Below are 17,054 nucleotides of genomic sequence, written 5' to 3'. Positions count from 1 at the left end.
ATTTTCTAGCGGCTGCGATCGCTAACGCTAGCCGCCAGTGCATGGGACACAATCCTAGAAATGTGAGCAGATGTCCCCCATCCAACATCCATCCACTCTCCCACTCGCTGGCGTGTACAACTGAGTCTTAGGGCCCCATATTGCTGCTCGCTTTCCCCGGCTGAGAGGGAGTGAAGTTCAGAGTGATGGATAGGCAGCATGGGCTTTGACTCTCTGAAAATAACACAATCATGTGCTACGTTCACCTCTCAGGGTTATTAAGATACAGAGAGTGATGGAGAAGAGAAAGGGAGGGGGCGGCTTGACAGCCTCTAAATTGAGCTTGGCAGATCTGAAGTACCAGGCTCCTTCTGATGGCCTTTATTTGGTGCTTACTCCCTCTTTGGTGTGTGTGTGTGTGTGTGTGTGTGTGTGTGTGTGTGTGTGTGTGTGTGTGTGTGTGTGTGTGTGTGTGTGTGTGTGTGTGTGTGTGTGTGTGTGTGTGTGTGTGTGTGTGTGTGTGTGTGTGTGTTACTCCTCTTTGGTTTTTTGGTGGCACGGGGGAGTGAACGAAGGAAGGGAAAGGAGGAAAGGGAGGAGGGTTAGGTCGCATTTTACATTGACAGCCCTCTTTTTTTCATCTCCCTCTCTTTTTCTCTCACCACCCGGGAGAAGAGCCAGGGAGAGAGGGAGAGAGAAAAAGAGAAAATTAAGTGATTTGTGGAAGTATTGATCTCTGAGCCACGGTTATCGATTAGAGCGTGGAGAGAGATGGAGGGGATGGAGAGTGATGGAGAGCTTTGTCTGAAAGAGGAGCGAGGGGGGGGGGGGGGGGACTGTCTACTGGGGCCCAAGAGCTGCTTCATAGGGGGCTCTTTATAGGGCACCAAATTAGGGCACTCACAGGTAGGCGGGAAGGTCAATTCTTATAGGGCAATTTTATGGACCTGCTTTTTTCTATTTCATTACCAAGAATTCATCTCTTCTTTCTGATTGTGGTAAACTACCGGGGGGGGGGGGGGGGGGGTAGAGGTTTGGCACTGTAAAATTCCATTATCAAATCTCTCAAATGGCAACATCTCACATCCAGAACCATTTATACAGTCCTCTTTCTCAAACAAACTTAGTAAAAGCCAAAATGAAACAACACAAACCATACAAGGTTGAGCATCTTCCATCTTCAAACCACCTTAAAATCAGCCTTGTCTCACGATAGCTCTCATTCTCTTTCACTTCAAACAGAATGGTGAGTGTAGCGAGGCTACCTTAAAATTCCTCCTCTATCTAAAAATCATCCTTCTATCCTATTCAATCCCAATGGTGATTAGGAAGAGCATGGAGAAGTATAGGACTTTTATCCTTTTACCCAGTGAAACCATTTTTGCACCAGATAGAGCTACAGGCACACTCACACAGAGTAAAGCCATCTGCCACTGGCTTGGGCCTTCTCTAGGAAGGACCCCTGAAGTCCCTCACCACCCCCGTTGTAGAGCCAGCATGGAGAAGCAGTTTCCTTTTCCACCCTTGTCTTTGTTGAGGGGTTGTTTTTGGAGATGGGAGAATGCCTTTGGTCCCCATACATTGACACACTGACTGAGAGGCAGATTCCCCCTCAGTCTTTTCTCTTCAACATCCTTTCTCTCTTGTTCATGTAACATAGAAAGCTTGATGATGAAACACTGGGGGGAGAGACGGAGAGAGAGATGGAGCGAGAGCACAAGAGCAAAATGGGAAATGTAGAGCGAGAGAAAACGTTAAGGGACAACGTTAGATTCCATGAGGCTATGGATCTCACCGTAAGCAAAAACCCTAAAGCAACACGGCAACGTGTGTTTGTGAAAAGATACACACCATACCATGGGGAGTTATTTGGGAGGGCTTGGAAGTTATGTTCAGATGGTGAGAGGAAAAGGGGAGAGCACTCCTCTCCAACAACTCGGTGGATGAGTTGAATAATTGAATCTCGCGTAGCAGTGTGTGCATGTGGCAGGCGCCAGGGATTTAGTCATGTATATTGCATCACGTTGTCATCTTTTTAGAGCCGCGCTGCTCTCCACTTTCCTTTGTGCCGGAGATGAAGGGTGACAGGATAAGGGCCACATCTCCATTATTTAAACTGGGGACCAGGGCCCATCCATTCTGACTCTCACTCTCTCTCTCTCGCTCTCTGAGGTGTCCATGAGGAAGACGTCCTTCCAAATCCCACTCTTCCTTCCTCTCTTTCACTCTCACTTACCTCTCTCTCACACCCATTCTCTCTTCCTCTCCCTCTCTCCAAATATAGGCCCCTGTCTTTCTCTCTCTTATTGTTCAGATTCCTCCTCTGCCTCTCTCCATCTCCCTTTTTCACTCTCGATCTCCCTTTCTCCCACTGTCCTCTCTTTGTCTCACTGACACGCAGCGATGCAAAGTATCCCGGCAGCCTCATTTTGATGAAGAGTTATCACCAATGAGGTATGATCCCTCTGATACTACACTGTACTTTGTCACCATGAGCGTGACAGAACAGATGTCACAAGGTTCCATATTTCGGGCCTGATTTACTGTACCATTTGTTTGCACCTGTTATTATCAAAAGGGAATATAACAAAGTGTAGAGTAAATACATTTAGTTAGATTTTTCTCAATTTGTATTCCCACTTGAAAATAACGGGTGCAAAATTGTGTGCTGGTGCAGCACGCCAGGTAAAATTTGACCCCATGGAATATTGGTCATAACAGGTTTTTATGCCTGCATATGACATCTTATGTCACAGCCTTATGGGGTGGGGTTATCATGATAGAGTAGACTGTTGGAAACACTGAGAGAAAACATGCATGGTTCTGTTCAGGAGCAAGTTACATATTACGCACCTATTTATACTGAACAGAAATATGAATGCAACATGTAGTGTTGGTCCCATGTTTCATGAGATCAAATAAAGAGCACAAAAAACGTATTTCTCTTTAATTTTGTCGACATCCTTTTTAGTGAGCATTTCTCCTTTGCCAAGATAAGCCATCCACCTGACAGGTGTGGCATAACAAGAAGCTGATTAAACAGCATGGTTAATACACAGGTGCACCTTGTGCGGGGGCAATAAAAGGCCATTGTAAAATGTGTTGTGTTTTGTCACAGAACACAATGCCACAATTGTCTCAAGTTTTGAGGGAGCGTGCAATTGGCATACAGACTGCAGGAACGTCCACCAGAGCTGTTGCCAGAGAATTGAATGTTAATTTCTATACCATAAGCCACTTCCAACGTCGTTTTAGAGAATTTGGGAGTACGTCCAACTGGCCTCACAACTGCAGACCACATGTAACCTCACCAGCCCAGTCCACATCTGGCTTCTTCATCTCCTGCATCGCCTAAAACCAGCCACCCTGACAGTTGATGAAACTGAGGAGTATTTCTGTCTGCAATAAAGCAGTTTTGTGGGGAACAACTAATTCTGATTGGCTGGGCCTGGCTCTCTAGTTGGTGGACCTATGCCCTCCCAGGCCCACCCATGGCTGCACCCCTGCCCAGTCACGTGAAATCCATAGATTAGAGCCTATTTTATTTATTTGAATTGACTGATTTCCTTTTATATGAACTGTAACTCAGTGAAATCTTTGAAATTGTAGCATGTTATTTTTATATTTTTGTTCAGTATAGTTGTATTTTATTTCTTCTGATTCTTTGCTCTATCTTTTCTCTCGCTCTTTCTCAGTCTCCCTTTAACCTCTCACCATCTTCTCTTGCTCTCTGTCTTTATCTCTTTCAACTCTGTCCATCTGGTCTTGTGCACTCTCCTTCCTCTCTCCCTCCAGCTCCCCTCCCTCTTTCTGTCTGGGTCTGGGAAACTGTGTGGGAGTGTTTGTTGTGCTGCAGTGTGTGCTTGTGTGATAAATTATAAGTTGATGCAGGTGTGAGCCAGGTCAGCAACCCCGGCACAGCTCAGGAAGCTCAATGAGCGGGAGGGGAATTGATTGGCCTTTTATACGTGGAAATGAGTAAATACAAGCGCACACTCACACACAATCTCAGTCCAGAAGGGGAATGAAAATGGTAATAGACCTTGCTCGTTGAAATAATGTTGTAGAAAGGAGGGAAAGAAAGTTTTTGAAAAGTATGAATGTCTGTTTTTTTCTTTTCTTCGTCGTGAGCAGATGTTTACTCACTCACTCGCTATGCTTTGTATGATCAATAATTGACTGCATCAATCCCCTGGGAGCTTGTAAGTAAAAGATCAATGGACTTTTTAGGCAGATGTATTCTACAGGCACAAAGACAATGTTCATCTGCATTTCTCCCGGACCTTCTGGTGCGTTGCTGTAAATAGTGTTATCGCTGAGGCGGCGGACCGACACACAACTTTGCCGTACTATGAATCAGTTGCCTACCTCTGAGTGCGTCGCTTTCAGCCCTTGACATAACATCTAGGCCCGGAGAAGATATTGCGTTTAACCTTAGCGTTTGTCAACAAAATTTGATTTTCAAAATGTCACGTGTGCTCCTTCTCCGGCCTCTAGGTCACCAGGCTGCTCATTAGGGTGCACACCTGTCACCAGCGTTACGCGCATAATGACACTCACCTGGACTCCATCACCTCCTTGATTACCTGTCCTTTATATGCCACTCCCTTGGGTTTCTTCCCCAGTCGCCATTGTTGCTGTTTCATGTCAGTGCACTGTTTGTGTTTCTTGTTTTGTTCATTTATTTATTAAAAGTATTCACTCCCTGAACTTGCTTCCCGCCTCCCAGCGTACATCCTTACACAAAATTATATTATTCTAACCCAAAATGAAATCTAAGAGCGAGTGCTTAGGGGCCTATCCGGCATTCACTGGCGGAATGGCAATAGAAAAACAGCGTTTTCCTAATGACCCCAACCTGCGAGTGAGTCGTTCCCATTTTGAAACCAGATGAAACAACTGGTGAGCAGAAATGCGTTAGTCAGTTCAGTTCTTTGTAAGAGCTACATCTGTTTCAATCCAATTGAGATGGTTTGGGATGAGTTAAACCGCAGAGTGAAGGAAAAGCAGCCAACAAGTGCTCAGCATATGGGAACTCTTTCAAGACTATTGGAAAAGCATTCCAATCTGGTTGAGAGAATGCCAAGAGAGTGCAAAGCTGTCATCAAGGCAAAGGGTGGCTACTTTGAAGAATCTCAAAAGTCAAATATATTTTGATTTGTTTAGCTTTTTTGTTTTGGTTACTACATGATTCCATATGTGTTATTTCATAGTTTTATGTCTTCACTATTATTCTACAATGTAAAAAATAGTAAAAATATTGACAAATCCTGTAATGAGTAGTGTGTCCAAACTTTTGACTGGTACTGCTGTGTCGATATGAAAGCAGTCAAAAATAGTCCATTAATGTTTAATTGTGTGCGTTTTCACGCAATGGCATCAGATGGATTTCATTTATCCCTTGTACACACAGTTGACACAAATCTTCGTAATTTTCACTTGCTTGACGCACTTTAAAATACCTTTATTTGGTCGCAGTGCTTAATAGTCTCCGGTTCTCTCTTTATTGTGTCCCCATTGTCTTGTCATTCTTCAGGGGAGGGAGCTCCCGTCTCACTTTGTTTATGCGGCCGGCCAGGCTTGATTTCTTTACAAGTAACTTGTTTGCCAATGACAGTCAAGTGACAATTGTCCATAGTGTCATGTCTCCCCTTGCCAATTTAAAGTTCCAGAAGCCTCATCACCACATACTCCGACACTCGCTCACCTGCTGCCCGATGTGGAGCTTTTCCCAAATATTGAAGGCCGTTTAGCATGTAAAGTTTGCGCACACTCTCACTGTGTAGTACAATAGAAGGGTCCGCCCTGTTCTTCATTCACAATTGGTGATTACGTTGTCCTCGCTCGTCAACTCACCCATTCACTCCCTTTCTCATACTTTACTTCATTTGTTATGCAGTGTGTGTGAAATTAGTTTCGGAATAGTGTAGGTTTAGGTTCAGTTTCGATGTGATTACTAGCTGGGCACTGTATGTTCAACTGTTGGGAGAAGGAAGGGGAACGAGGGAAAACCGTAAAAAAAATGGCATGCCCTCCTAAAACTGGTTATAACCCCAGTACAATTATAACACCGACAGTGTTTAGGAAAATAAGGAGGGGGGCATGACTTTAATAATGGCAGAGTAATACAAAAAATACAAATAATGAGCAGTCAAAATGACTGTTTTAACGGTTGTAGTGTTAACTAAATGTGTATTAGTGAAAGATGATCACTGGATAAGCAATCAATAATTTTTTTCACACTGTTGACTGTTATGGTGTCCTAGGGCTAGTAGGAGTCACGTAGCTCTGGTGTAAGGCAACAGCGCCGATCCAAACGGCGCTGTCCTTCAAATTAGATGTTACATTAAGATCTTGTCTTTCCTGGATTCCTTCCATCCTCTTATCTTCTTCTTAAAAGGCATTGGAGGATAGGATCTGAGGTCCCACCCTTTGGACCATGACCTCCAATGTGAGAACAGAAGAGAGCCAAGGAGAGAAGAGGGTGCAAAACATTAAGGAAAATCTTTTGAGATTCACCTCGAGATTCGCTTTTGGCACTAGTCCATTCAAAATTCAGCACACCCCCCCCCCCCCCCCCCCTTCTCCCTCCTTTTGAATGAGCCCTCTGATGTTTCAATAGCGTTTCAGCAAGAGAGCCCTCCCTTGTTACCTAATAATCCTGTTTCCTAATTTGGTATACATGATTGCCTTTGGTAAATTTCTCCCTTTACATCCATACAGACAGACTACATGGACAAAACACAGCAGGGGGACATACATATGCCAGTTTCCGTGGTCAGAGAAAGAGGGCAGTCACAATGTTTGTCAGGGTAAAACTAAGGAGAAAAGGACAAAGAAAATAGTATACCCTGTGTGTGTTTATGAGCACACACACCTTTTTGCACATACAAATGTGAGTGCAGGAATGTGGTAATGTGCTGTACTTTGAATGGATAATGCCAGAGTGACTCGGCCTCTTTCATTTGTTCCCACCTTGTATGTGGTCAGACATTATGGAGCTTTCCAGGTAACACACTGTCTGTACAAAATGTTTGTGGGCATAGTTGTTTGTGTCGTGTATCATATGTCATTTGCTTCTTGATGAAATTGAAAGATGCCAGCATCGTATGTGTGAAACGGGAGTGCCCAACCCATCTACTGCAGAGCTACTGTAAGGTTGTATTCAGCGAACGTGACAAACAAACTTTGGTTTGATACAGTGTGTGCAGGCTTTGACATCTGCTCTGCTAAAGTATGTACAGTACACACAGGGTTGTTTTCGAACTGTAAATCAAATGTCTGTCTTCATTGATGTACATGATTAATGAAACTATATATTCCCTAAACCTGACTCATTTAAAGACATCAGGCAATTACAAAGCTTATTTCAGTGTATTTTACCATGTAACATATTCTCGCTTTCTGTCATGTACTGGTCCAACACATTTCTGAAATGGCTGAGCAGATGTCCTCCCAGACCAATGATTGTGTTATTGTATATCACTTTTGAGTAAACAGTTAGTACTGTAGTGTATCACTATATAATTATATTGTTATTCATTGCATTATCATACATTTACTTGAACTGTTGCACCCCGGCAAGCTTTCTATCTGGCTTGGCCCAAGGGACAGTTATTTATTTAACTAGGCAGCTACTTTAAAATCTATAAATGTACTCGCCAACATCCCGATGTCCCTGCCTAGATCAGCAGCTTCAGCTGAAACAAAACAACATTTAAGCTGGTAAAGTGAACATAAACAATCATTTTTGCAACCACCACAAAATACATGAATGGTGAGCTTCCCTGAATCCATCAAACCTCTATTTCACATTTCAGAGAAAATCCTTGACAAACCCCTCTGTGATCTTATTTGTTCTCTCTTTTCTGGTGAATAAAACTGAAATCGCAACCAGCTTTCTATGGCTTGTTTTAAAAATAGCGATATTTTGAAGATTATTACATTTTCAAATAACCGAAAGTTGAAGTCGGAAGTTTACGTACACTTAGGTTGGAGTCATTAAAACTATTTTTTTTAACCACAACACATATCTTGTTAACAAGTCGGCAAGTCGGTTAGGACATCTACTATGTGCATGAAACAAGTAATTTTTCCAACAATTGTTGTGAAATAATCTATAATTCACTGTATAACAATTCCAGTGGGTCAGAAGTTTACATACACTAAATTGACTGTGCCTTTAAATAGCTTGGAACATTCCCAAAAATGATGTAATGGCTTTAGAAGCTTCTGATAGGCTAATTGACATCATTTGAGTCAATTGGAGGTGTACCTGTGGATGTATTTCAAGGCCTACCTTCAATCTCAGTGCCTCTTTGCTTGACATCATGGAAAAATCGAAAGAAATCAGCCAAGACCTCAGAAAATAATTGTAGACACCCACAAGTCTGGTTCATCCTTGTGAACAATTTCCAAACACCTGAAGGTACAGTTATACTGAACTGTGACTGCAATGTTTTTTGTAAGAGACAGTTAACTCGATATCACACAGTCCCACTGTTGCAGTCCCACAGAGAGAGAAAAGAACAGTATGAAGATGAAATAATCATGCAACACATAGTGGAAGTAATACAATACTAACTCTGAGGTAAACACATTGTTTTTTAATAACAATATGACTTAATCGCGAACTGTCTAGCATCCTCTAACATCTAAGCAGTTCCTAGAGTTGTACTTCTTGTAATTTCTGTCAACACTGTCATACCTTACTATCCCATATCAGTCCACACACCCCTCTCTCACCAGTGAGAGCATGACATCATGTATTATGGATGGTCGCTACCCAAAACAGAGTGAGCATTACAAGGACAAGGCATTTTCATCCATTAAAGCCACACACTGGACATGCTCTCTCTCTCAAATGGGATGTTCTCCGTTGGGTAGAAAGAAATCCACCAGCATTTAATTTAAAGGTCCAAATCTAGCTCCTAAACCTAATTCTATCCCTACACTAATTCTAACCCTACACTAATTCTAACCCAACACTAATTCTACCCCGAGAACTAATTCTAACCCTACACCAATTCTATCCTTACACTAATTCTAACCCTACACTAATTCTAACCCAACACTAATTCTAACCCAACACTAATTCTAACCCGTGCACTAATTCTAACCCGTGCACTAATTATAACCCGTGCACTAATTATATCACTACACTAATTATAACACTACACTAATTCTAACCCTACACTAATTCTAACCCTAAACTAATTCTAACCATACACTAATTCTAACCCTACACTAATTCTAACCCAAACACTAATTCTAACCCTACACTAATTCTAACCCTACACTAATTCTAACCCTACACTAATTCTACCCCTACACAAAATATACCCCTAGCACTAATTCTACCTCGAGCACTAATTCTACCCCTACACTAATTCTAGCCATACACTAATTCTAACCATACACTAATTCTAACCCTACACTAATTCTAACCCAAACACTAATTCTAACCCTACACTAATTCTAACCCTACACTAATTCTAACCCTACACTAATTCTAACCCAAACACTAATTCTAACCCTACACTAATTCTAACCCTACACTAATTCTAACCCTACACTAATTCTACCCCTACACAAAATATACCCCTAGCACTAATTCTACCTCGAGCACTAATTCTACCCCTACACTAATTCTAACCCTACACAAATTCTAACCCTACACTAATTCTAACCCTACACTAATTCTAACCCTACACCAATTCTAACCATAGCACTAATTCTAACCCTACACTAATTCTAACCCTACACTAATTCTAACCCTACACTAATTCTAACCCTACACCAATTCTAACCATAGCACTAATTCTAATTTTAACCATAAAATCCCTAGAAATAGCATTTGACCTTGTGGGGACCAAGTAAAATGTCCCAGTTGTTCAATTTTTGTTTGTTTGTTTGTTTGTTTACTATTCTTGTGGGGACTTCACAAGTATAGTTAAACACATCCACACACACACACACACACACACACAGTACACACACACACACACACACACAGTACACACACACATGCCTGTGGGGTGATCTGACAGCTAAAAGTAACCGTATAGCCATTGTTCACAGGCACTAGAGGAGAGAGGAGCATTGAAGGAGTCTTGACATGGTTTTCACATTACTGACCATGTGCTGTCAGACTCCATAGTTGCACCTCTCATACTCGCACCCCCCCACACACACACTGCACGTACAAACACAAAATGCACACACGCTCTCTCTTTCGCTCTCTCTTTCTTTTCTTCCCCCTTCAACCAAAGAAAGACTAGCTCAGGTATCTGTCAGGCCCCAGTTCCTCTGGTGGTCTCACATTGAGAACGGAAGCCCTCGCCTGTCCTCTCTCACTGTAACACAGACACACACACTCACCTGTCAATGGAGAGGGGGTATAGAAAGAGATCTGGAAGCCTAAGACAGATGCAGGAACAGATGCTGCCCTCTCCTTCCACACACACACACACACATAACAGAGCTGTGTGTTAATATATGTGTACATGAGTGTGTAGTGCACATGTGTGCGCCTGTGTGTGTGTGTTCAACAGCAAGTGAGAGCGAGACAGACAGCTGCCGGGCTAGTCCAAGTGAACATGCCCACTCGCGTTCAGCACTGGCCTGGGAACCAGTGATAAGACGTAGCTGGGGGGAGATCTGTGGAGGGGGGGGGTGGGACTAAATAGGAGAGGTGGGGCATCCGAAGGGGCCTCAAGGGCCATCAAAAGCTCCGAACCAAGGAGACTCTTAAGATCAGGGCCCTCCTAAGCTCAGCCAGGAAGGAATATGCTTTGTCCTCCGTCAGTCTCATTGATTTCTATTCAAATCCACTACCTGTGAGAGTTACCTTCTGTTTAAGCCAGCTTTAGTGTAGTGGTATGGATGTGTGGACACTGGCCAGATAAATGATGCTCAAGGTACCAAGCTGACGTCTATATTACGGGGGTCAATAAAGATGTAGGTATGTGGTGGATATTGTATGTAGCTCCTCTATTTGGAGTTGTAACGAAGCTGTTTAACCCATGAATATATCGAGTAAACTAGTCAAGTGTCAACTGTTATGTAGCTAAGGCCCTTCAACTTTCAGTAACAGCATTCTTTGAAGTGTTTTTGAACGGTCTGAAAGTTGTACTCCCGTTGGCCATTGGGACATTTCCTCCCTCACAAATAACATACTGCATTGCCCTTTTTCTCTATCTCTGTCAAATCAAACATTCAAATCAATTCTAAATGGATCATTTTTTATTTCTCCTCAGATTGCAGAGGAATGCTATGCGGCTTCGGGTCAGTATGTGAACGTGATGCGGCTGACCCCTCCAAGACAGAGTGCGTCTGCAAGAAGATGGTGTGTCCGTCGGTTGTGGCGCCTGTGTGTGGCTCGGACTCCTCGACCTACTCCAATGAGTGTGAGCTGGAGAAGGCCCAGTGCAACACGCAGCGGCGCATCAAGGTGCTGCGCAAAGGACCCTGCGGTGAGTCTTGCTAGCTAGCACGTCATGCTAGATACAGTGCCTTTAGAAAGTATTCCCACCCCCTTTTCCCCAAAAAACGGTGTTAGAGCCTGAATTTAAAATTGATACAGTTAGATTTTGTGTTACTGGCACAATACCACATAATGTCAAAGTGGAATCATGTTAAAATGATTTTTTACAAAAATGAACAGCTGAAATGGCTTGAGTCAATAAGTACCAGGGAGGTTTTCCAATGCCCCACAAAGAAGGGCACCTATGGGTTGATGGGTAAAAATATGTTGAATGTCTCTTTGAGCATGGTGAAGTTACTAATTACACTACGGATGGTGTATCAATACACCTAGTCACTACAAAGATACTACAGACATCCTTCCTAACTCAGTTGCCAGAGATGAAGGAAACCGCTCAGAGATTTCACCATGAGGCCAATGCTGACTAAAACAGTTAGAGTTTAATGGCTGTTATAGGAGACAACTGAGGATGGATCAACAACAATGTAGTTACTCCACAATACTAACCTAAATAACAGTGAAGAGAAGGACTCATGTACAGACAAAAATATTCCAAAACATGCATCTTGTTTGCAATAAGGCACTAAAGTATAACTGCAAAAAAAATGGCAAAGAAATGTACTTTAAGTCCTGAATACAAAGCATTATGTTTTGGGAAAATTCAACACAGTACGTCACTGAGTACCACTCTTAATATTTTCAAGCATGGTGGTACAGTAGCTGCATTTGCAAGGACTAGAGAGTTTTTCAGGATAAAAATGAACAGAATAGAGCTAAGCACAGGCAAAATGCTAGTGGAAACCTGGTTCAGTCTGCTTTCCAATAGACAATAGACAGTCAAATGACCCTTTCAGCAGGACAATAACCTAAAATACAAGGCCAAATATACACTGGAGTTGCTTACCAAGACGACATTGAATGTATCCTGAGTGGCCTAGTTAGTTTGAAAAGCAATGAAAAGCAATGATACACAACCAACTTGACAGAGCTTGAAGAATTGTAAAAAGAATAATGGGCAAATATGATAAAATCTAGGTGTGCAAAGCTCTTTGAGACTTACCCAGAAAGACTCACAGCTTTAATTACTCTCAAAGGGATTCTATTGACTCAAGGGTGTGTATACTCATGTAAATATTTAATTTTCAATAAACATTACTAAAAACATATTTTCACTTTGACATTATGGTGTATTGTGTGTAGATGGGTAATCCAGTTTGAATTCAGTGTGTCATAGTCAAGGGGTATGAATACTTTCTGAAGGCACTGTGTCTGTTTCAGTCCATTGGCATCCCGTTAGCTACTACTGTTCAGTGTTGCGTACTGACATGAAGTGTTGTATTTACTGTACGGTGAGATCAGCTAACTATCATTACGCTAGCTACTGTTCAGTCAGTTTTGTCAACTACTACTGTACGGTCTATACGGTCCCTTATGTATAGAGAGTCCTAGCTAGCATTATGGTACTATTCAGTCTGTTTCAGTCAGTGCTGTGCTGTGTAGAGCTGTACCCTGATGTATTGTATAGTTTCTCAGCTAGCATCACGCTAGCTACTATTGAGTCCATTGCAGTCTTTTGTGCTCTTTCATACCTTCAGAATGAGTCCTGCTAGCATTGCGCTACAGTACAGTGGCATGTTCTGTACCTCTGCGAGTAAAGAAGCTGTTATGTCATCACATAGATACAGTATTATGACAGGATTTTAAGAAACTTGCCATAAGCATATTAGAAATGCCATTATGTCTTCTATCACAAGTTATACCAGCCACCAGATGACAAAACACCTCGACGCACGCTGTGTCTGTCTACCACGGTCCAGAGCCAACATATGATAACAGTGAAGCCTATTTGGCTCATCGTAACCACCACTAGTTAGCATAGCAGCACCAGCCACTCCACTAGAGGTTTGCAGGGCTGAAAGCACAAAGCAATATGCTACAATGGGCTTTGTGTTGTGTTTTTTTCCCTCTATGCTGTCGCTACAATGCTAATCCATCAGCTGATTGCTGTGCTGGCTAGTGGCTGGCTAATAGCAGGGCCTGTGTGACTAAAGGGCTTTCCAGATAGAGGGAAGGAAACAGGAACAGAAAGAGAGAGCGAGAAAGAGAGGAAGGGAAACAGAGAGAGGGAGGGAGGGAGGGGGGAGGGAGAGGGAGGGAGGGGAGAGAAAGAGGGAGGGAGGGAATGGGGAGAGAGGGATGGAAGGGGGAGAGAGAGAGGGAGGGAGAGATGGAGGGAAGAGAGAGGGAGGGAAGGGAGAGAGACAGGGAGAGAAACAGAGAACTGATAAAGAAAGACAGATGTATAAAGAGAAAGAGAGAGAGAGTGAGGTAATTACATCAGCTAGAGGAACAGGCCATATACAGCCATCAAAAGGCCCATAATTATCCAGACTTACCCGCTGGGAGCACAGTGGAGTTCTGGGTAAAGGGCGATGGTGGCCTGTGGGGCGCAACTTCCTCCTGATGAACCAGATCTGCATCGGGAGATTTAGTGACTATGCTGCTATTCACAAAAATAAGAAGAGCTGCTTCTGTATTGATTATGACCAGTGAGGACTACGGTGTACAGGGCCCATGTCCACAAAGTGTCTCAGAGTAGGAGTGCTGATCTTCAACAGTGAAGAGGCGACTCCGGGATGCTGGCCTTCTAGGCAGAGTTGCAAAGAAACTGCCCTATCTCAGACTGGCTAATAAAAAAAAAAGATTAAGATGGGCAAAAGAACACAGACACTGGACAGAGGAACTCTGCCTAGAAGGCCAGCATCCCGGAGTTGCCTCTTCACTGTTGACGTTGAGACGGGTGTTTCGCGGGTACTTTTTTAATGAAGCTGCCAGTTGAGGACTTGTGAGGCATCGGTTTCTCAAACTAGACACTCTAATGTACTTGTCCTCTTGCTCAGTTGTGCACTGGGGCCTCCCACTCCTATGTCTATTCTGGTTAGGGCCAGTTTGCGCTGTTCTGTGAAGGGATTAGTACACAGCATTGTACGAGATCTTCAGTTTCTTGGCAATTTCTCGCATGGAATAGCCTTCATTTCTCAGAACAAGAATAGACTGACGAGTTTCAGAAGAAAGTAATTTTTTTCTGGACATTTTGAGTCTGTAATCAAACCCACAAATGCTGATGCTCTAGATACTCAACTAGTCTAAAGAAGGCCAGTTTTTTTGCTTCTTTAATGAGCACAACAGTTTTCAGCTGTGCTAACATAATTGCAAAAAGGTTTTCTAATGATCAATTAGCCTTTTAAAATGATAAACTTGGATTAGCTAACACAACGTGCCATTGGAACACAGGAGTGATGGTTGCTGATAATGGGCCTCTGTATGCCTATGTAGATATTCCATAAAAAAAACAGCCATTTCCAGCTACAATAGTCATTTACAACATTAACAATGTCTACACTGTATTTCCGATCAATTTGATGTTATTTTAATATACAAAAAATGTGTTGCTCTTTCAAAAACAAGGACATTTCTAAGTGACCCCAAACTTTTGAACGGTAGTGTATGTTAACGACTCAATCAGTCATTAATAAGTCATTGTGTATACAAGGCATTAGGAGCTACTTAAGATACTTAGCGTTGATTTGATTTTGAATGCAGAGTGTATATGTACACAGTAATTGGTAATATGAGGCTTTCAAGGATTAATAAATTGTATTCATTTGTGGGGGGAAATCATACAACACAGAGCTATGTAGCTACCCAGTCTGATTTATCCAATGCTCTTATCTAGAGTCCCTTCTTCAAGATGCATTTAAAGTCTACAATGAGAGATGCTGGACAGCAGTTTAATCCCAAATGACAAACCCTGTACTTCTGTATATAAAAGAGTTCCATTTGACAGTTTCACACTGAGAAAAAATAGCAAACTAGAAGATGAGAAGCGTAGAGAGGGGCGCAGCGGGTCAGGGGAAACTGGATGACAGGTTCTTATTCTCTTTCTCCATCCAATACATCTTGTCAGCACAGAAGGTCCAGGCAGCTCACACTGGCGGGTATTATGTTGTTGTCTGGGATGGTGGAGAGGTCTGCTGGAGGGAGGGAGTGAAGAGAGAAGTATATGTTTTATAAGTATATTAACCGGGTACTTTAGATCCTGGATGCTGATTGGCTGAAAGCCGTGGGATATCAGACATAATAAACTGGGTGGTTCGAGCCCTGACAGCTGATTGGCTGAAAGCCGTGGTATATCAGACCATATACCATGAGTTTGACAAAACATTTATTTGTACTACTTTAATTATGTTGGTTATCAGTTTCTAATAGCAGTAAGGCACATCGGGGGTTTGTGATATATCACCAATATACCACGGCTAAGGGCTGTTTCCAGGCACTCCGCGTTGCGTCCTGCTTAAGAACAGCCTTTGGCCGTGGCATATTGGCCAAAATATAAATTAATAACATACATGGGGTACCAGTACCGAGTAGAGTAGATGTGCAGGGGTACGAGGTAGTTGAGGTAGATATAGGTAGGGATAAAGTGACTAGGTAGATAGATCACTATTAACAGTAACAGTTGCGTATGTGATGAGTCAAGAGACCAGTGCAAAAAGGGTCAATGCCGATGTTCCGGGTAGCTATTGTTTAACTATTTAACCAACTATTTAGCAGTCCTTAAGGTTTTATTGTATTTCTTCATATTTTTCACACTTTAAACAAACCACAACTTATAAAGGCTTGATAGGGCATTCCTAAAGTCCTCATAAGCACTATACAGTGGGACCATATATTTTTTTCTCATTACATGTTGATGGCCCTCCCATTTGAATGGGCAAGGCATGGATAATGTAGTACCATATTAAAGCAAATGCCAGTATTCAAGTTGTATTGTACTGCGCTGTAAGATAACGGCCTGGATCGTGCCTCTGGCCACTCCAGATACCAAGTCTGTCACGTATTAACAAGGTAGGTGGAATCAAGCGCAGAGAGCAGGTGCAGTGAGTCGAATGTTTATTCTCCGGAACAAACACTGAAAACCCGAAAACAGGGTGAAATAATCCAACACAGGATTAAGATATATCGGAGCAAATAGCACAATACGTAATCACTAAAATACATGAAACCAAAACAATCCCGCACGAAACAAGGGCGGGACAACCTACTATAAATAAGGACGTCAATAAACTAAAATACACACAGGTGAAACTAATAAGACAAAACCAACAGACAAACGAAAAAGGGATCGATGGTGGCTAGTAGGACGGTGACGACGACCGCCGAGCACCGCCCGAACAGGCAGGGGAGCCAACTTCGGCGGAAGTCGTGACAAAGTCAATGTATGGCCACTACATCTGAACAGTTTAGTGGGTTTTTGTACTGAAATAATATTGTGCACATAACTCAGCCAGCACTGGCCTTCATGGACATCCCAGCCTAAGCAGCTCTTTTCATTAATTCCCTCTTTCTAAAATGGGTAATTTGGGAGCCACATTTCTATGGGTTAGTCCACTGGTCCAGCGTGCTGATAATGGCCTGATATCATTTGAATTAAAAACACAGGGTGCTCTGCTTTGTTTAAATCTGTTTGAGAACTGACGTTTTTAGGGAAGAACAGAGAGAAAAGCGATAGAAAGAAGAGGGGGGAGGG

General features: G+C 42.6%; 1 protein-coding gene across 1 annotated transcript in view; it reads left to right on the top strand.

The window, feature by feature from the left end:
- The window catches only part of LOC139368345 (agrin-like), a 445,616-nt gene that overhangs the window by 235,409 nt on the left and 193,153 nt on the right, over positions 1 to 17,054 (top strand). Inside the window, exon 4 of the mRNA XM_071107109.1 lies at positions 11,238 to 11,453. Within this exon, the coding sequence (XP_070963210.1) occupies positions 11,238 to 11,453 (216 nt within the window). The remainder of the gene's footprint in view (positions 1 to 11,237; positions 11,454 to 17,054) is intronic.

Source organism: Oncorhynchus clarkii, chromosome 16 (genome assembly GCF_045791955.1).
Source record: "Oncorhynchus clarkii lewisi isolate Uvic-CL-2024 chromosome 16, UVic_Ocla_1.0, whole genome shotgun sequence".
NCBI lineage: Eukaryota > Metazoa > Chordata > Actinopteri > Salmoniformes > Salmonidae > Oncorhynchus > Oncorhynchus clarkii.
This window is presented reverse-complemented; position numbering and strand designations above follow the sequence as displayed.